We start from the raw sequence: 22545 nt of genomic DNA, 5'->3' as shown, positions 1-22545 counted from the left end.
GTCGCAAAAATTTTAAGTGTAGATTAGCGGCACTTAAAAACCGCCAAATCTGTAGCGGCGGTGGCGTTAATACGTAAGTACCGAATTTTTATTCCATACTTTTCTGAATCATATTACTTCAAACATTGGAATGTACAAGAAGTATACATAAACACATAATGTTATACCATTTAATTTTTCAAAAAAAGTATTTTGAGAACAATTCTTATCAAAAAATTATAAACTAAAAAACGGAAAATAAAGAATTCTTAGGAAAAAAAAACAATTTTAAGAATTCTTTACATTGAAATAAAAACTTTCATATTGTTTCTTTTTTTATTATTCTTATAGTTCTTAATCAGACGTAAAAAACCATTCTGTAGAGAACCATCATCAAATGAAAAAAAAATATTTACAAGCAAATTTTTTATTGTAAAAATCATTGCAATTCCCGGATTTATAATTCCCGGAGAATTCCAAAATGATAAGTTCCTTGCTTGAAAACTTTATTCTCAAATAATAGATACATAGTTTATCCCTTCATTACTTTTAGATAACATACTACACAGCAAACTTTTATAATATATATGAATTTGAATATGTAGCTAAAAACAGAATTGCTGAATTCTAGTTGAACTTATTCTTTCAAAACTAAAAAATACTTACCAAGAAAACGATTAAAATTAATTAAGACTCAGCACAAATGGCACTATTTCAAGTAACTTGGAAAATTTTTTATTGTTGTTTTCCGAATTATATGGATACAGAAATATATACTATTCTATAACGAAGAAGAATATGCTATAACTATAACAATTCTGTATGTTCTGAATTCATATTTATTCACTGGAATGACGAAAGCAATGTTGACTTCACTTTAATTCGTAATGAATTGAAGACCGAAGAAATGCATTTTACCTTAATACACACATCTGTAACAGTATCCGAAATCGGAAGTCATCAGTTGCAAGTTTGTTGATAATAGAAATTAAAAATTATCGAGGAATTTTTCTTCTAATGTTTGGCGTGTTCTGTTCCTGAAAGATTTACTAATATTCTGGAGATTTTTTTCAAGTTCTTCGGCCTTTTCCTTAGGGAAATTTTGTTTCTTATTTGCTGCTAAAAAATGGCGTCTGATTCTGTCAATGAGTTTGATGGAACTAAATGAAAACGTGATAAATTAATGTCTGATATTTACAGGCTCCCGCTAGACGGCGTACTCGAGCGTTGCGATCGCGAATACTTTAATGACTTTTATTATTTTTATGCTAGTGAGAACCAAAACAATATGGAAATGAATGAGGGAAAACTGGATCCTACCACGTGATTTCCCGGCCATTTAAAATGTAGCGTTAAATGTTTAACGCAACCTTGTTGGAAGTCGCATAAGAAGTATAACTTCAATATTGTGTTTTTAGTTTCTTTTTCGGTTAAAATGAGAGTTAGCTTATTGTTAAGACTCCAAAAATCAAGCTTTGGACAAAGTTATGGAGTTGATGATTGTTCTTAGAACTCGGTTCCTTTACTTTTATGGCAGTGTTAAATATTTAGACAGAGTTATGGAGTTGATGATTGTTCTTAGAACTCGATTCCTTTACTTTCATGGTAGTATTAAATATTGTGTTTTTAGTTTCTTTTTCGGTTAAAATGAGAGTTAGTTTATTGTTAAGACTCCAAAAATTAAGCTTTGGACAGAGTTATGTAGTTGATGATTGTTCTTAGAACTCGGTTCCTTTACTTTCATTTTGGTATTAAATATTGTGTTTTTAGTTTCTTTTTCATTCAAAATGAAAGTTTGTTTAATGTTAAGATTCCAAAAATCAAGCTTTAGACAGAATTATGTTGTTGATGATTGAAATATTCAATTCCTATTCTGGTTTGTTCTTAGAAATCTATTTTTTTACTTTCATGGCAGTATCACTTGGTGTGATCATGAACTTCTATCTTCATAAATTATGGAACTATTATGAATAATACTTTAAATTTATTCGCATTAACTTTTTAATTAACTTAGCAACCTAAGTAAACAAATTTGGTTTTGGAATTTAAATATATTCATTGATATCGATTTTTCAATGGTTTCAACCATTTTTTTATAACTAATTTAGTCAAATATAGATGAAATGCTACTCAAAAGTAATAAATTATTTTTGTAGTAAGTTATAACTTAAATAATTGTCATAATATTTATTTAAGTAATATACACATAATTACACACATAATTATAAATATTTGCGCAAATTAACTTCATAAGATCAAAAACTTTTTTTCTTCTTTCTTTTAGTCTATAGGATTCATCTTTTAACTCTAAAGTTTTCGACTCCAACTCCGGAAAAACTATTATCAACAGAGTTAAAATTGTGTGTTTCTTTACTGTTTTGTTGCGCTACCCAGTAAGTACGATTCATTTTTTAAAATTTTTTTTGCAAAACTTTGCCGTATAAAAGTTTTGCACTTTCATACAAAAAAAAAGTTTATTGTTTTATTTATTAAATAAAAACTTTTAGTTATAGGTCATAATATACAGCTCGCAGAATAAAGAAGTAAATACCCTAAATAAATTAGGATCTAGTGATTGAATTTTCCCTTACTAGAACTCTATCTTAACGTTTTGAGAGCCTTACCTAAAATAAGCTAATTTATTAAAGCAGACGATATTTTAATTCACGAAATCGGACAAGAAAAAGCGTATTTTCTTTAAACAAATATGAAATAAACATATCTTTTTGTCTATAAATTCGGATTCTTGGCCATCAAAATAAGGGAGAGGGGCAGCCCAATATGAAAAAATGTTCCCTATATTTTGGACAGAAGAGCAGTCCAAAGCTTTTCGCGTAATCCGCCATATCTCGAGAACTTTACAAAGGAATTGAAAAAATGTTGCATACAGTTATAAAACTTGCTTGTCCAAAACAAAAATTCAAAACAAATTATCAATACTAATAGTCGAAATTATTTTGAATTTTTATTAATAGTTCAAAAAGTTTTGAATTGAAAGGCGAATTATGAATTTTTACATTATTTTTACCGAACACAATTTTAAAATGAAAAATATAAATTTTAAGCGAAAACGGTCGAATAGTTCTTGAGAAATCTTAAGAAAGCTGTTAATTTTTCAATAATTATTTTTTTCATTTATAATTGCATTCGTTTAAATAATGTAAAACTTTCTGTGAGTTTCAGTCCAATATATTTTTCAGTATTTCTTATAATTGCTCAATAAAACATTAACAACAATAAAGCAAAAATAATTTTTTACATACAATCATCTTTAGATAAACGAATTTTGAAGTTGTGTGCAACTTTTCTGCTATTTTTTTATTTTATTATATATTTTTTTAAGTGGTTGAGACTTGCAGAAATGCGCGAAAAGTACAATTAACAGCAAGACCAAACTAACCTGGCCGTACTATTGGGACAATATCTTCCACATTGCGCTTACCGGGTATTTTGAAGGTCAAAAATCCGAATCCGACCAAAAAAAGGTACGTTTGTTCTGAAAAAGTACGCATTTGAGTCTGATTTTATTATTTTAATTGATTTCATTACTTTGTTCTACACTAATTCTTATTAATACATCATCATCATCATTAGAATCATCAACATAATTTTGGTTAGGCACATAACAAATTATACTTCTGGGGGTACTGAATTGGAGATAGAACGTTCTCTGGCTTAGGTCAAAATTACGATCTGTGGATGAATGACTGGATGTATGAATGGGTCCGCCCTATAAACGGGTGTGACGTATGGGTGTGACAGAAGTCGAATTCTTTGCCATAGATGGAGCCACTGTAAAACAAGAGCAGTCGCACCCCTTCTGCCTTAATGACTGAAGACAACAACGGCATAGGCACTCAAACCATTAAGATTGAGTACGTGAAATTCCGATTATTATTCAAAAGTTATTCAGGGTGTTTTTTATTTTTATTTTTTTATCTTGCGTGGCATGACCTATAACTAACGTTATTTCTCAGGGGGAAAATTGCAAAATGCTACTTATAGAATCTATAGCAAACAGCGAAATTAGTTCACGTTTGCATTATGCTTGATTGACAAATGAACCCTTTTCAAAATTCTAAATACCCAGTTTGTTATCCAATTCACGATTGCGCGGATAAACTATATTCTCCCCCCCCCCAACCTCCACTGTCATAACTTAAAATGAATTGAAAAAGAAATAGGTTTTTTTCCCCCTCCCTTTTTCTGCAATTTGACAACTGTATCTTTCTTTATTACCTCATGAAACTATCAATGTGAGCAAAACAAACCTTACGTAGGTTTTTTTGGCGATGAACATAAAAAAAAGAAGCCAACGTCGGAGAACAGATGTGACATTTTTTTAACCTCGTTATAACGAATGAGTGGTAAAGTGGCAGGTGACTCATTAGAAATCCTAGTCTCGTTTTATCGAAGCCAAAACAACGGATGTTAAAAACTTTCGAAGATAAAGTGAAAGAGGATATATAAATTCAACTCTTTTTATTTTATTTTATTGTCAAGGTATGAAAAGGGCCTATTGGTTTCTTATCTCTAACCACTGTTTGTTACGACAGAAAAACATTTCATTCGGACGTGTTTATTTGTTTTCTTTTTTTATTTCCCTGACAAAAGCGACAATAACAAAGATGGTGTTATGGCTAATTTAAAACTAGTTTCTGTTTAATTTCTTTGATCTTCAACTTCTTTTCTATGCATTTTATTGTTTGGAGAAAGACTTTTCAATTTCTAATCACAATCGTTGAAAGTGGTTGTTCTAATTGGCGAGCTAACAAGGAAAGTTCAGTTGAGGAAGGTGTGAGAAAATGTGTTTTCAATCGTAGAAGGACGACGAATCGTGGAGACGATTCGAATTTGATCTCCAGCAAAATAATATTTTATATTATTGTTAATTCCCATTAAACATATAGATGGCGCTGTAAGCGTAAATTGAATTTAATTGTAGAACTGAGTGCTGGAAGCAGCAGTGTATGTGTATGTGTATGTGTCATGTGCATGAGTAACGGGCTCACGAGCGAGTCCGTAATGCTGGTACAAAATAAAAGAGTATAAAATAAATACAGTCCAATTATTGTGTGTGAGCTATTGATCTGACCAAACTGGTCATATGGTCCTCCGAGAACGGAGGTGAGTTAAAACCTATGGATTAAAATACGAATTTCATCACTTAAAAGGTATGTACCAGTTTTGAAATTTGATTGAGATAAATTGTGCATTGACTTTATATTGACTATATATAAATATAAACTATGTTTAAAGGAGCGAAAAAAGAGGACTTAAGGCAAATTGCCATTGAGTTAGGTGAAAATGTTACTGAGACTATGACTATTATTGAGCTAACGAACTTAATAAAAAACAACGAAACATTTGTTAAAGAGCCAGAACTTGTTACTGACATAGCAAATACTATAATTAATGATAGAAAAGCAGAAAAGGAATCGTTGTTACAGTTAGAAAAATTTAAGTTTGAGAGAACAAAAGCAGAATTAGAACTAGCTAAACTGCGAAACGAAAACAAATTTGAGAACTCCGAAAGTACTGAATCGCTGGATTCACTCGTCAAAAGTGTCCGGACTCTAACAGTTAAAGTTCCTAGTAGACCTGAAGGTTGGAGTTATTTTTTCTCATCCTTAGAAAGGGCATTTAACTCTAAAAGTGTACCCGAGAAATACAAGGCAGAAATTCTGTTAAATTTATTAGGAGAAAAGGCTACAAACGTGATTACTTATATAAAAGATAACGAGTTAAATGATTATTCTAAAGTAAAATCAATCGTAATAAGAGAATTTGAGCCCACCCCTCAATCGTGTTTAGAACATTTCAAAAATACATTCCGACAACCAAACGAAACACACGTACAATACGCGTCTCGATTGATAACAAATTATGATTATTATTTGAAATTAAGGAAGGTGTCGGATTTCGAAACATTAAAAGAGTTAATCGTATCCGACAAAATCTATCAAACACTTGACAAAGAAACCGCATACCATATAAGTATGAAACAGGGAGACGATTGGTTCAAACCCTCTCAATTATCGAAAGAGATCGATCTATACTATACATCGCGTGGGAAAAAATTAGTCAATAGTTTAGAAAACGTAAAAAATCCCCACTCAAAAAATGCTTCGCGAGTATTCTTGTCAGATGCTAAAATTTCTAAATGTGTTTTATCGTGTAGTGAAAATCATCCATTATATAACTGCCCTGCTTATAAAAACTTATCCATAAATGATCGAGTAGAAGTTGTTAAAACTAATAAATTATGCTTCAATTGCTTAGGAAATAACCACAGAGTATCAAATTGCAAATCTAAGTATTCTTGCCAGAATTGTAAAAGGCGTCATCACGTGACTTTGCATTTCTCTCCTGAGAAAAAACCGTATGAGGCATCGGCGACTGCTAGTCGAAGCGTGCTTTCCCCCACCGCAGCTGAATTTATTACCAATCCTTCTAGAAGTGCGGAAGTTAATCAAAACAAAAACGAAGAATATTTTGCGGCTGCGAGTTTCGATTCGAATTCAATACAATCAAAATGTGTCTTGCTTAGTACGATTATTTGTTACATAAAAGATAATGTAAACAATTTAATTCCTTGCCGGGGTTTGCTTGATGTGGGTGCGAATTCGAATTTTATCAGCAAAAGGTTATCTGATAGACTTAATTTAAGGAAAGAAAAAATAAATGCCTCAGTGTCAGGATTAAATGAATTGTCATTAGAAATAAAATCACGAGTGAGTACTACCATTACAAATGAGGAGGGAAATTTTAATTTAGATTTAAACTTCTTAGTTGTTCCAAGAATAATGGATTTTACTCCATCTAAACCAATTCAATGCAGTTTCCCAGAATTAAGAGATGTGAAATTGGCGGATTTAAGTTTTAACATGCCAGGTCCTATTGATATACTTATAGGCGCGGAACATTTTTATGAAATTATGAGGATAGGGCAAATACAACCCCCTAATACAAAGTTAATTTTACAAAATACGGTATTCGGTTACGTTGTAAGTGGGAGCATACCAACAAAAAATTATGATAGGGTTCACTGCGGATTAATAAAGGATAACACGGAATTAGAAAAGTCCATTAGTAGATTTTGGGAGCTAGAGTCCATTGGCATTAATGACGAGAATGAAAACAGCGACGAAAACGAAGCCCTAAAGAACTTTAATGACACGGTGAGCTTTAAAAACAAGCGGTACGAGGTAACCTTACCTTGGAAGAGGAACTGGCAGGAGTTAGATGATAATTTCAACATTGCAAAGAAGAGACTTGACTCCCTGATTAAAAGAATGAATCGTGATAATTCACTATACTTAGAATATTGCGAAACTTTAAAAATTTATTTGAGAGAAGGAATAATTGAGAGAGTATTGGATCATTCAAAACCAAATGATAAGCCTGTGTTTTACCTGCCCCATTTGATTGTCAATAAAAAGGAGAGGTTAACCACCAAAATGAGAATAGTGTTCGATGCTAGTGCACATGGAATCGGACAATTATCTCTGAATGATTGTTTGTTTCAAGGGGTTAATCTGAATCCAAATATTTTTTATCTTCTGATCCATTTTCGTTTAAATAGAATTGCATTTCTGGCTGATATCGAGAAAGCATTCCTCCAGATATCCTTGAGTGATAGAGACAGAGACGCTGTGAGATTTCTTTTTGGAAAGGATCTAAAACATATAGAGATCTACAGATTCAAGCGAGTAATATTTGGAGTGAATTCTAGTCCATTTTTGTTGGCAGCTACCATTAAAAAGCATATAGAAAAATATCGTGAAGAGTTTCCATCCACAGTGCAAGTACTTGATGACTGTTTATACGTTGACGATTTGATAGCTGGAGAGGACAGTGAAGAAGCAGCCTTTGAAATTTCTAAAAGAGCGAAACAAATCATGGGAGATGCTGGAATGAACCTAAGGAAGTGGATTTCGAATGATGAAAATCTTATGAAAAAATTGAATGAAGAAAGATTTGATCTACTACACCCAGAGGACCTCGAAGGAAGTCTGCATCGAGTCCTAGGCCTTTCTTGGAATCCACTTAGTGACTTTATCACCGTGGAGATAGATAGCTTGCTTGAATTTCTTCAACAGGATAAAAATACCAAGCGATTTTTGCTAATGGCTGCAGGAAGAATATTTGACCCTTTAGGTCTTCTCACTCCCTTCACCATCAGATTTAAATGTTTATTTCAAGAGATCTGGCAGAGGAAAATCACCTGGGATGAAGAGTTGCCACCCGACATTGCAAAAACGTGGAAGAAGTGGTGTACAGAAGTTTCTCAACTGAAAGATCTTAAAATTCCTAGACATGTGATGAGTCCTACAGGTGATGAGAATTTATGTGTCGAAATCCACACATTTTCAGACGCTAGTATCAAGGCCTATGGAGCCGCCGTGTACATAAAAATACGAGTCAAAGATCAAATCATTACCAATCTTGTGTCTTCTAAAACCAGAGTTGCACCTTTGAAGAAGATTACACTACCGAGGATGGAACTCATGGGTGCTGTGCTAGCAGCAAGATTAGCTAAAGAGGTGAAGAAAGTAATCGACCGAAAACATCAATCAACAAGCTTTTTCTGGACTGATGCTAAAATCGTACTCTACTGGATTCAGAGTTCAACCAAACGATGGAAACCTTTTGTGGCGAACCGTGTAAAAGAGATTCAAGCCTTGACAGCCCAGACGTCATGGCACCACTGTCCTAGTAGAGACAATCCCGCTGACATGTTAAGCAGAGGTGTGACTGTTGACGTTCTTCTTGGCAGTGCGAAATGGTGGTCTGGTCCTGACTTCCTTAAAGAGAACATTCCTGACGCTTATGAGGAGCAAACTGTTCATGAAGAAGAGTACCAAGTTGAACTTAAAAAGAACTGTGATTCCCATTTAGTGACATTAATTTCTATAGATAATGCTTCCCTTTTTGAGAAAATTCTTACCTTATCTAACAATTATACTAAAATTATTCATGTACTGAGTTTTCTTTTCAGATTCATTTACAATTGTAAAAATCCAGATAAAAGAAAAATTGGTCCCTTGTTAGTAAGTGAATTAAATGCAGCTGAGATTTGGTTGTTAAAATGTTTACAACGAAGTGAGTTCCCAGAGGAAATCAAAAGCTTGGAAAAAGGTAAGCCTGTTCCGAGGAACAGTAAGTTGTCTTCATTGTGTGTTTTTCTAGATGAAAATAAGCTGATGAGAGTTGGTGGTAGATTATCTCTGTCTGACTTGCCTGTTAATTCTAAGTTCCCCATCATTTTACCGGGTAAGAATTCTTTAACCACCATAATTTTGAGATATTGTCATTTAAAATATTTGCACTTGGGACCACAAGCATTATTATATCAAGTTCGACAAAAGTTCTGGCCTCTTAACGGTAGAAATAATTGTAGGAAAATTGTACATAGTTGTATCACATGTTTTAAAAACAAACCTGTTATGAGTAATCAAATAATGGCTGATCTACCAAAGGAGCGTACAAGACCTAATTATCCATTTAACATCACGGGAATTGATTTTTGTGGCCCATTTTCTATTAAGTTCAAAAACCAGAGAAAAGGGGTCACAAATAAGGTTTATGTTGCTGTTTATATTTGCTTGTGTACCAAGGCAATACACTTAGATTTTGTAACTGATTTAACTTCTCAATCGTTCATTGCCAGTCTAAAACGTTTTTTTGGGAGACGGGGCAAGTGTGCAAAAATTATGACCGATAATGCAAAAACATTTATCGGTGCTAACATTGAGATTAAGAAGTTAAGGAAATTGATAAATTGCCCAGATGAGACGTTAGCCAGTTATTTTACTAACGAAGGGATTGATTGGAAATTTATCCCACCAAGGTCACCAAACTTCGGGGGAATTTGGGAGGCTGGTGTGAAGTCGTTTAAGTTCCACCTAAAAAGAGTAATTGGCAATCAAAATTTAACTTTAGAAGAATTCTTGACAATTTTGACTGAAATCGAAGGTGTTTTGAACTCCAGACCTCTCACTCCACTATCACCGGAGTTTGATGAATTTGAAACTCTATCACCTGGTCATTTCTTGATAGGTAGGCCCATCACCTCACTCGCTGAACCCCAACTAATAGATATAACTGAGAATAGGCTTTCTAACTGGCAAAAGATTAATAAGTATAGTCAGAGAATATGGAAGTTGTGGAAAAGGGATTACCTTAATAATTTACAGGAACGTAATAAATGGAAATTTGAAAAGAATAATGTAGAAATAGGAACCCTGTGTTTGATAAAGGAAGAGAATTTACCATCTACGCAATGGTTAGTAGGACGAATTGTTGAGGTGATGCCTGGCCGTGACAGAAAAATAAGAGTAGTGAAGTTAAGTTTACCTAATGGCAAACAACTTCAAAGAAATATTCGTGACATTTGTATTCTTCCCATAGAGTAATTGTGCAAATAGAAAATTAGCTTTAGTCTTATATCTCAATGTCTGCTTTATGTCACAATGTTATTTGTATGATTCATATGTATATATTTTTTTTTCTCTGTATAACATTATATTGTTAATTGTGTAAAATTTATTGAAATTTGCAATTTCAATCGTGGGGAGTGTTAATTCCCATTAAACATATAGATGGCGCTGTAAGCGTAAATTGAATTTAATTGTAGAACTGAGTGCTGGAAGCAGCAGTGTATGTGTATGTGTATGTGTCATGTGCATGAGTAACGGGCTCACGAGCGAGTCCGTAATGCTGGTACAAAATAAAAGAGTATAAAATAAATACAGTCCAATTATTGTGTGTGAGCTATTGATCTGACCAAACTGGTCAATTATAGTATGTAATAGCCTGCTAGCTTAGTCAATTGTGATTTCAAATTTTACCAATTTTCAAATGTTAAAAATTCTAAATTTCCAATCTTTCTTATATTTTACCTTTTTTATTTTCAAACATAGAATAGTGAGCTGCGGTGGCTCAGGGGATAGAGCACCCACCACAGTGCTGACGTAAAATATCCTCAATGGTGGACGGACCCTGGGTTAGAGTCCCCTTGCCGTTAGGCTAAATGTGGGAGGTTCTCGTGGTCATCCTTTCCATACAACGCAAATGTGGTGCGTTCCATCAAAAAGTCCCCCACGAAGGCAAATTTCTCCTATTATTTGATCCAAGAGTTCCTTTGTCTTCTGAATAGGGCTCAAAATGACAAGGCTACGGAGTTGAACATTAATAGTCATAAACCCAAAAAATTGGCTAGGCTGTTCAACGACGGTTATAAAAATATAAGAAAGTATAAGAATATAAGTTATAAGTAATGTCTAGGTATGATATTAAAATCTCCTAATTTAAAAAAAGTGTTTTTTGGAAATATTAAAAAGTAATCAAAAATACCACGTAGAAAAATTTCAGTTTGGTAAAATTTGGAGAAAGTAAAAGCAGGAAAAAACTCTTCGAAGAGTTGCAGAGGACAAAAATTTTGATCATAACGAGGAAATACAAAAGATTCCTAAAGAATATTCTACTCGAAATAGTATAAAATGAATTAAAACGTGATTTTCGTTTTATGCAAAGTTACATTAAAATTTTATCCTAAAATTAGATTACTACATTAAAGGAAAAAGTGAAAACAGAAACTGGAGAGGTATTGCGACCTTTGTGATTCGCTTATTTTTGTTGAAAAGGTGGGAAGGGAGGTCTAATGCTTTTGTGATACAACGGTCCCGTACGGGGAAATGTATTTTCAAACTTAGATTTTACTAAGAAATTATTTTCATATCACTTCAAATCTAGAGATAATCAGTTTGAGGTTAAATCCTATTTAGTGTTCATACTTGAGTAACTTTTTATCAAAATTGATAATCGGATTTTAATGTATCAATCTTAATCATTCAAACGCGCAGACTACTGATTAATTAATGCAAAGATATTTTAAATTACGAAATCACATATTTTCTCTGAATAAAAATACCCTTTTTCAAAAACAGGTTTGGGGTTCTGGGGTCCTGGCAATTCGGTTAATAGTTTAGTTCGATCGTAAGTTATAGTTCATTATCGTTAACTTTATTTTTTGTGTTAATCACCCTATCTCAAAAACTAATTAAAGGAAACAAAAATTTTGCAGACAACTATAAAACTCTTTTATCCAAACGTAATTTCACCCAAAAAAATATTTTTAATTGTTTTTATTTAATTTATTAACAGTAACACATTTTCAGAATGTAAGGTACACACATTTTTACATTTTCTTATACTATAAAACTCTAAATGATAAAAATCCGAAATTTTATCGGGATGGATCAAGTTATTCTCGAAAATAAAAAAAATAAAAAATTCGATTATATTTCGTTTTATTGCTTAAAAAAATATTCAACCGATTACTGTTAAATACTGTATTTTCTCATTTAGAAATACATTGTTTGAGAAGATACACACGGGTAAGTTTTTATTGAATAATAATTCGACAGATATGTGTGGGCTATTGCCTGGTAATCCCTACTTTGATGTTTTTAATCTATCCTAATTAACTAATAATAACAAGCAAACGTTAAAATAAATCGGTTTAATCCCTTTTCGTCGGATTAACCGGGGGTGGTTTTCGTGATTTACCTCTCCATGTAACTCAAGTGCTGGTTGGTTTCATCAAAAAATCCTCCACGAAAGTTAGTTTGTCTCTATGCTGAATCCAGGAGTTCTTTTGTCTTCTGTGTTGGGTTTAAAATTTGCAAGACTTCTGAGTTGAACAAGGATAATCGTACAGAGCCTCGTAGGCTCAGGGGATAGAGCGTTCGCCTTCCAATGTGGTGAAACGGGTTCGAATCCCGGCGATGGCTGGTCGATAACAATCCGCATCCGACTTGCACCGACCACATTGGTAACGTGAAATATCCTCAGTGGTAAAAGGATCATGGGTCACAGTCCCTTTGCCATCTGGTTGGCCGTGGGAGGTTCTCGTGGTCTTCCTCTCCATGTAACGCAAATGCGGGTTATCTTCATCAAAAAGTCCTCCGCGCATGCAAATTGCCCCCATTTCTTGATCCAGGAGTTATCTTATCTTCTGGATTGGGTTCAAAATTATAAGCCTACATAGTTGTACATTTGTAGTCGTAAACCCAAAAATTGGGTCAGCTGTTATAAAACGGGTTATAAAATAAAATAAAACATGTCGGTCATGAGGAATCATTATTTGTTATCTATCACATGCATCAGTCATTATTAATGAAAACCGGATTTATTACTTCGACTGTAACATATGTATATGTATAATCGAAATATTCAAAAGTTATACGATCTCATGCTCAACAGCACTATGCAATGCGCATCAAAATTGAAGTTAAACTGTTTACTTTTTTTCATACAATTATGTCTTCCTTCAAACGTTCGCTCTCCTCAGCCATGGGAATGCGTAAGTTTTTTGACATGATCTTTAAGCAAACTGTCAAAAAATGTCATCGGCTTTGTTGACTGTTTTTTTTGATGGTCGGATCGTAAGAGAGGAAGAGCCTCCGACAATGCTATCGGATGTCCGCGATTACATAAGATCTCGGACAGTGCATCATCGATCATCTAAGAGATGGCTGATGGGAGTCTCGTAATCGCTAATTGATTGTCGTCATTAAAAATTCGAGGATCTCAAGTCGAAAGCGGATCGACGTAGCGGAACTTTCCTTATCCGTCTCCGTGATTCACCTTGTCCATGTCATTTTAATATAACTCTACGCTTCGTTGACGCTATAGATATTTTCTTAAAATGGTGTTATAACTGCATTTAATCTTATATTTATTTCTAATTTCATTAAAAAGAATAGCTTATTTGTATTAAATAATCTGTAGCTTAATTGCAATCGTATAAAAGTATACTTTCGCTGTATCATAATCATCAAATTTTTAAGCTTACAGGATCAGAGGCAAATTTTAGAATGGACCAGAGGCAACTTTTGAATTGTTTGGACCACAGATAATTCGATTTTGTGATCCACCGAACCAGGGACGATTCATTAGATTCGTCCCTGGTCCAGTAGATCACTGGTTCATTAGATTGAAGTGATTCGATCTAATGAACCAGTGACAATTTTCAATTTCCAGATCTACTAGACTAAAGACAATTTTCAGTTTTGAGATCTACTATACCAGAGACAACTTTGAAATGTTTAATTCTACTGGACAACTTTGAAGTGTTTGGACTAAATGGGCTGGAGACAACTTTGAACTGTTTTGGACTAAATGGGCCGGGGACAACTTTGAAGTGTTTGGATTAAATGAACCAGAGACAGCTTTGAACTGTTTGGACTAAATGAACCAGAGACAACTTTGAAGTATTTGGACTAAATGAGCCAGAGCTTGGCGACAGGCCAAGGGCCAGAGACAACTTTGAAGTAGACTAAATGGAAAGGAGACAACTTTGAAGTAGACTAAATGGAAAGGAGACAACTTTGAAGTGCTTGGACTAAATGGACTAGAGACAACTTTGAAGTGTTTGAACTAAATGGGCCAGAGATAGCTTTGAAGTGTTCGGTTTTAATGAACCAGAGAGGATTTTCAAATTTTGGAACTTCGGAATCTGCAGATCCAAAAGACTTTGATAGAATTGAATGATCGGACTGACGAATTTGCAGGTCATGCGACGAGTTTTAGATATTTGCCACAAGAAGTCAATAACAGATCGATATGTGAATTCCATGACATTGTAGGAAACGGAAATAATAATTTAGATTATATACAAGATAAGGATAAAAATGAGAGGCTTATATCTATGACTTTTTATCTCTTCGAAAACCCACTTTTTAATTGCTATTGCAAAATTACAGAGTCAAAATCGTTCAACCTAGCATAAGTGCAATAAATTATTCTTCCTACGTGATTTAATTTAAACATTTCTATTTACAAAACAATTCAATAAACGCCAATCATAATGCGGCAAAAAATAAGATATAAAGGGTTGAGTGTAAAATATTGACTGGACATGAACCAATCAGATAATTAAGATTATCCCTGTCTCGAATACAACGCAAAAAGACGTTGCATTAATATTTTACTCTAGCTCAGTACTTCGATTAAAAATTCTAACACAAATCACTACCATTCTGACATATATACTTGTCACGACGTTAACTGTGAACTTTTTTCTTTTGCCCACATGTAACCGGTCACTGTATAGTTTCTCGGATTCTGAGTCGCAACACGATCTCCAACTCACGTACGGTAATTATTTATGTCTGACGATGAGGTCTTCAGTTCATTTCTCACTAACGATTCATGTGAAGACAATTTCGAAACAAGAAGGAAATATTCAGCGAAATTCTATCGTTTAATAATTTTAAAATATACTTGCTCTGATAGTGTGCTAATAGTGAGGTTCGTAGTTGTCTTAGTACTTCTGATTTTCCATAAAGAAAAAATATTCGGTTTTCATTTATCCCGATTTTTAGCTTTTTGTTCTAATGTTCCTAATTTCTTGTGTTCGGAATATCCGATATATATATATATATCCGCTCGCCAACCCCCGATAATTGCTACGCAATTACATTTTCGTCCGCATTTTCGTGAGCAAACTCAAAGTCGTATTCCTGGAGATTAGCTGGCAATTTTTCTGCACCAACATCACATAGAGAGAATATGATAGAATTGTAAAATCTCACAGTTGCTTATTATCAGCATTATAAACTTATATAAAGCAATTTTAATACAAACAATATTATAAACTTATATAAAGCGAGGAAGCAATATTATTTAACACATTACTATAGGGCATTAGCCGGAGATTAATCTCCGAAGCACGCATGGCAGAGCCTAACTGAAATCATTGTTGATCTTATAGGATGCCGGACGCTCCCTATATGGTGCTTCATCTCCTCCCCCCCCTCCCATTAATTTAAATTTTAAACAGAAAGCAATTAAAACCTGATGAAAAAACTTTAAAATATGGCAAACAAATTAAAACATGTAATATTGATAAGTTGATGCTAAGTAATATTTCAAAAGCAAATACCATTGCAAGTAATTGCCCAATTAACTTCAATACTGCTGATTGACAAAATATTTTAGTTTCTATCTGACAAAAAGCAAATTATATAATAAAAACATATGTAACTGAAATTCGACAAATTAAATTAAGCAATTTAATTTTTCGGGTAGATTATATTTGAAGGTGCCCCTTGATTCTCGCCAAGTTGTGATCGCGGTTAATCGCCAATTTTGTCATACTGAATACCAATAAAAACACAAATATAAATTGAAATAATTATGTTATCAATGATCAATAAACATTTTTGTCAGAATTTTTATAAAAAAAATAAGGTGAAAACAATAAAATTTAAAACTATTTACAATAGATCTCTAAATATTCACAAAACCTAGCTATGTATATTTTTCATTGATTTTTCTTTTTGCATCATTTTGTGTATGAAAGATTTGCACTTTTATGCATTATTTAAGAAATATCTCAAACAAATATGAACTATTAATTAATATTTCTGTCTGAACAATTTTTTGAAAGTAAGTGAAAAACAATTAAAAGTAAGTAAAAGATATTCATGGCGATCCATTTTATGTAACAAAGATATGAGTATTTTAAAGTAAAATCTGATCAATATATTTCACACATTCGATACAAATAAAAATCGCAACAAGCTTTAGCTGGTAAGTTTAGTTGTAACAATTCTGCAGGCAGCATTATTAAAAATTATTACCTTTTCACACAAATGCGTTCTCAATTTTGATTGGCTGTTTAGTGCGTTACTAGCCAGAAGTCTCCTGTGATTGGCTATGTGTTATCATTCCACTCTCTTCTTATATTATATAAAGATATGTATAACTGTCGCTGAACAGCCAACCCGTTTTTTGGGTTTATGACTACTGATGTTCTACTCAGTAGTCTTGTAATTTTGAACCCAATCCAGAAGACAAGGGAACTCCTGGATCAAGTTTTGGGAGCAATTTGCCCTCGTGGAGGACTTTTTAAAGAAACTAACCAGCATTTGCCTCACATGGAGAGGAAGATCACGAGAACCTCCCTCGGTTAACCTGACGGCAAGGGGACTCTAACCCATGTTCCGTCTACCAATGAGGATATTTCACGTCAGCACTGTGGTCAGTGCAAGCCCGGTGCGGAATTCATATCGACCAGCCATAGCTTGTATTTATAACCCGGTCACCTCATTAGAAGGCTAACTCTCTAACCCCTGAGCAAATAATTGATTTGAAGAATCTAGCGATATGCTTTAATCCAACATAATTTTTTTAATTAACTAGGAAACTATTAATTGAAACTAACTAGCATTTTTATTTTAATTAATAAAAAGGAACACTTATGCCTCCACTTCTCACGTCCAAATATTTCCGGTGCGTTTCTTGTTTTTCAGTAGCGCCATCCATGGCCAAGTATACGACTTCAACCACGCGCACCTCACAGCCCGTTTATAGGGCGGGCCCATTTATACATCCATTCATTCATCCACAGAGCGTAATTTTGACCTGAACCAGAGAACGATCAATCTCTAGTTCAGTACTCCAAGAGATATAATTTGCAGCTTCAAATCTATCGAAAAATATGCGTTTATTCAGAGTAATTTCGGAGTAATTAACTCATCAGATTAATTAATTCAGAGTAATTAACTCAGTTACTAAATTAATTTTAATTAAGTGTCATAGTTAAAATTTTCCCTTACTATCATTAATTTTCCCTTATCGTTGTTATTTATTAGAATTCCATTTTAACTCGCTAAAATCTGATCATTAAGATAAAAAAAAAATTTGCGTATATACTTTTATTCTTATTTATTTATTTTAAATCCCTGCTGAACTTAACCATATATTCTAACTACATAAAGTATCAATAAAAGAACATTTCGATTGAAATTAACAAATTTTGTTTGATCTTACAATCTAAGCTTTACGAACACTATAACTTAATTTCTTTCGCAGAGGAAAAATGTTTACGCCTGGCATTTTAACTGTGTGCACAAGGGCGCCGGCAGCGGGATGCAAGGGGGTGCACTTGCACCCCCCCCCCTGGCTTTTTTTAAAAACAATTAAAGAGATACAGAAAAAAAAATTTATAATTTTTTTTATTGAAGATATTTTTATGGAAAAGCAAATAATTAAGTAATTATTGATACATAACAATTAAAAAATTGTTTAATCAAACAAGAATTGTAATCGTCTTGTTTGCTTTCCAAATCTGTTTTTAACTTTTTCAATGAATTCTGAGTCATCTTTGATTATCTTCTTAAGCACACTGAGCATTCACAAACTTGGCAGAAATCAGAGCAATATTTTTAAATTTCATTTAATAAAATGTAAATGATATTATATTTTCTATTAGTTATTCAGTTTAACAAAGGTGTATAACACAAGCTGATTTCTCGCAGCTGTAAAACTTCATCAACACAATAAATACCAATGTTAAGCGTGCACAAACACGTTAGTATACGAAACTACTGTTTGTAGTTATTTGTGCTTCAAAGTCAGTAGCTATGCCAGTGCCAGCGCGATCACTTCTGGGCAAAATTTTTAAGTACAAGAAATTCGCACTTTTTTTTAAATATCTTGCTAACAATGAAGAAATGTATCTTGAAAAAATAATAAACAGATGAAAGTATATGTAATAACAAAACAAAATGTAATAGCAGAATATTTTAATTTTTTTTCGGGGGGAGGGGAGGGTAGTTTGTTAGAGGGTTGCACCCCCTTTTATATTATTTTGCCGGCGCCCTTGTGTGTGCATAAGATTTTTCTAATTACTCTGTTAAGAAAAATAAATAAACTATTTGTGAGTTATTTTCTCTCCCTGTAGTTATAGAAGGGACCTTTGTTAAAGAACACCGAAATAAATGTTCTAATTTGCAATTTGTTTGTTCTTAGACAAGGAACAAAAAGAGAAAAAAAAATGAGCTTACAAACCACGAACACCGAAACAGAATGTTCTGAACAACATCTTATTCCCTCTGTTTTATGTCCATAATCCTCTGATAGATGAGGACGCAATACGACCGACTAATCGTCTGACAAAGTATAGGATGAAGCTTACTTAACACCTTTATGATAGTGGCCGCCATCACATTTATTAGAATCGGAACGGTGAGTTAGGTTTTTGCGCCAAATTGTTCTTTTTTTTTTCTGCTTCTCCCAAAACGAATATTTCGTGAGTATCGTGAGAAAACCCCCTCAATTGCGATGGAATTTTTTTTTAGAACAAAAATTGGGGAGTAAAAAATATATATAATGCATTGAGATGTCTCGCCATTTTTTTTTCAACCAATGAGTTGTAATCCTCCAAGCGTGTTTCTTGACTTAAAGATTTGGGGTTAGTATTTTAAGTTGAATTTAGTATTACATAATTCTGTCGATGTCTCTTATTAGCGGAACTTGAAAAAAATTTCAGATCTTAAACAGAACTTCTCGCAGTTTTAATGTTCTGTGTGGAAAGGATTTAAGTACAAAATGAATATGTGTAAACTTAATCACATAAGCTTCATAATTTTATTTTATTTTATAACAGTCGTTGAACAGCCGACCCAATTTTGGGTTTACGACTACTAATATTTCACTCCGTATCCTTGTAATTTTAAACCCAGTCCAGAAGATAACTCCTGGATCAAGTATTCGGAGAAATTTGTCTTTGTGGAGGACTTTTTGAGGGAACTAACCCGCATTTGCGTTACATGGAGAGGGAGACCACGAGAACCACCCACGGTTAACCTGATGGCAAAGGGACTTTTACCCATGATCCGTCTACCACTGAGGATATTTTACGTCAGCACCGTGGTCGAGGCGAGTTGGATGCTGAATTCGTATCGACCAGTCATCGCTGGGATTCGATCCCGTTTCACCTCAATGGAAGGCTAACGCTCTATCCCCTGAGCCATCGCGGCTCTAAGCTTCATAATTGACAAAAAACAGCGCTAAATCAGTCTATACCTCTTATGAGCAGAACTTTAAATAAACTTTCAGAGCTTTAACAAAACTTCTCTAACTGCATTTTTTAATATTTTATTTTGTTTTAGTATTTTGTGTTAAACGTAGTACTAAATCAAACAATACCTCTCATAAACAGAGTTTTAGGTAAACTTTTAGAATTTCAACATGCGGATGCTGTTTCATAGTGTCCATGAATCTTAGTTTGAGAGTTCCCCTGTCTTCTGGGTTAAGTTCAAAGTTATGAGGACTTGGAACTTCATATTGATGGCCGTAAATACAAAAATGGGACGGCTGTCATCGCAGGGTATAAAATAAAATTAAGCCTATGAAGCTTGCAGAAAATATCATGATTTCGTATAAATTGAAGATTTCTTATAAGTTTAAGAGTTAAAAAGATTATATTTAAACTGATGCATTACAATATAAAGGAAGTCGTTTTTGGAATTCTTATAAAACATTCTCTATATACCTCCGAATAAAAGGAAAGACAAGGCCCTCATTGAAAATTCCAGTTTGTCTATGCAAAGAGAGACACGGGCACGGGGATCGCATACCATTTACATACGCTCAACTATTGTCGAACCAGATGGAGTGTTCGATCTACCCCTGAAATCCAAGTTTCAGATAAAAGAGGTTAATGCCGCTCAGAATCGTCTGTAATTCGTGTCTCTACCCTGGGAATCTATATCGAATCAATCACTCGGTGGACCAATTTTTGTCATCTTCTCTTTTTGACCTCCGATACTGTTTTAGCCTGCCCGAATAACTCTCGAATGTTTAAAGTTCCTCTTTCAGAATAATAATGAGGGTTCGCTTGCTAGAGTATGTTCGCTGTAAAAGTCAAATCGAACATTTTTATTCTATTTTATACTTTTCCTCTTTTTTTCTTTCTTTCTTTTTTTAGAGAGATAAAAGTATACTATCTTCATACGGTTTAAGGAAAACGGGAGCTTTCGGGAGATGATCAGGCTCCTTTTTTTATTATTGGGGGCAACATTTTCCTTTCTTCTTTTTTTTTTTAATTTTATTTTTTAAAGGGGTTCGATAGGGGAACATGCAAAAACTCAATTGACATAGAAGTAAGTGGAAAAAAGAGCAGAAAGATGGATGTGAGGTTTTCGGATAGAATGGACATTAAGTAAATTCTGGAGATGTCAGCGACTGATTTTCGATATCCTCGAACTTTTTAAAATGATTGGGAGACAATGTTTGACGTAAAATACTACGTCTAGAATATACTGTCAAATTACCTTTCCCTGGTTGGAAACAATCAAGTTTTTAATTTTACATTTTCTGGGAAAACCAAATGAATTTCGAGATCAAAAAATCCTGTTTTGTCTGTGGCATGTAGAAATAATTCTAGGAAAGCGTTTTTTCTCTTTTTCTGCGATATTAAAATTATTCTCAAAAAGTATTTTTTCTTTTTCTCTGTGGCCACAAAATTATTCTCAAAAAGTGTTGTATCTTTTGCTGTCTCAAAATTGTTTTAAATAAGGTGTTTCGCCTTTTCTCCTTCATGTCAAAATTACACTTTAAAAGTGTTTTTCCGTTACTCTATTATTACAAATTGATCTCAAAAACTATTTTTCTTTTTCTCTGTGGGCTAAAAGTTATACTCAAAAAGTGTTTTATCTTTTGTGGTCTCAAAATTGTTCTAAATAAGGTGTTTCGCCTTTTCTCCATCATGTCAAAATTACACTTAAAAAGTGTTTTTCCGTTTCTCCATTATTGCAAATTTGTCTCAAAAAGTACTTTTCTTTTTCTCTGCGGTCTCAAAGTTATCCTCAAAAAGTGTTTTATCTTTTGTGGTTTCAAAATTACTCTTAAAAACTTTTTTTCTCTTTTTCTATGATATTAAAATTATACTAAAAAAAAAATTCTTTTTTCTGTGACCTCAAAAAGTGTTTATCACTTTTGGTCTACAATCGTTCTCAAAAAGTGTTTTTCTTTTTCTCTTTTATGTCAAAATTATTCTTAAAAAGTGTTTTTCGTTTTCTCTTTCATGTCAAAATTATTCGTAAAAAGTGCTTTTCGTTTTTTCTTTCATGTCAAAATTATTCTTAAAAAGTGTTTTTCGTTTTCTTTTTGGTGACGAATTATCTCGGAAAGTGTTTTTCTGTTTTCTCTAAGACATCAAAATTATTTTTAACATATGTTTTTCATTCGCTCTGCGTCGTCAAAATTATTTCATTATTTTTGAAAAGTAATATTCAATTTTACTACTAAATAATACAAAGTAAAATGTAGTAAACAGTGGTATTTAGCCCAAATATTTCAAACATTTTTTTTAGGGGAAGTAACAAAGTTTCCCGATTTCAATCAAATAGAAAAATACCTTCATTATTCAATTCCTACTATTAGTTCACATTCTCCCTATATTATATTTATAATTATAATTTTCAATCGTTAATAAAATACTTTTTATTTATCCCCTCGAGTTCAAATAAATTTTTTTAAACTTGATGTTAATGCAGTTTTGTTAATTCTTTAATTAAATTTATATTAATTTTAGTTTCATATGGGAGAATAATTACTTAATAAAAAGTTACTCAAATAAAATGTTTCTTTGTTGACCTAAGTAGGAATTGACTTTGCTTTAATTAAATTGATTCAGTGATTTTACAGTAAATATTACTGTAAAAATTACGGTATATCATATATTTTGTTCCATAAAGTTTCACGGTG

At 33.1% G+C, this 22545-nt stretch overlaps 1 protein-coding gene across 1 annotated transcript; it reads left to right on the top strand.

Moving 5' to 3' along the window:
- Positions 1 to 5228: 5228 nt before the first annotated feature.
- LOC147807382 (uncharacterized) lies at positions 5229 to 10397 on the top strand. The gene is made up of 2 exons (XM_087168916.1): positions 5229 to 8865; positions 9007 to 10397. The coding sequence occupies exons 1-2, from the start codon at positions 5229 to 5231 to the stop codon at positions 10395 to 10397; spliced, it is 5028 nt and encodes a 1675-aa protein (XP_087025042.1).
- Positions 10398 to 22545: the final 12148 nt, after the last annotated feature.

Source organism: Parasteatoda tepidariorum, chromosome 7, assembly GCF_982258835.1.
Source record: "Parasteatoda tepidariorum strain Cologne lab strain chromosome 7, Ptep-v5.0, whole genome shotgun sequence".
Taxonomy (NCBI): Eukaryota; Metazoa; Arthropoda; class Arachnida; order Araneae; family Theridiidae; genus Parasteatoda; species Parasteatoda tepidariorum.
Note: the sequence above shows the minus strand (reverse complement) of the source record. Positions and strands in the feature narration are given on the sequence as shown.

What these genes read in the sequence shown, in the direction of transcription:
- LOC147807382 (XM_087168916.1), top strand. Translation starts at nt 5,229, where the DNA reads ATGTTTAAAGGAGCGAAAAAAGAGGACTTAAGGCAAATTGCCATTGAG. An exon ending in AGTTGAACTTAAAAAGAACT is followed by an intron (nt 8,866 to 9,006) that starts GTGATTCCCATT and finishes GTAAAAATCCAG; the next exon opens with ATAAAAGAAAAATTGGTCCC.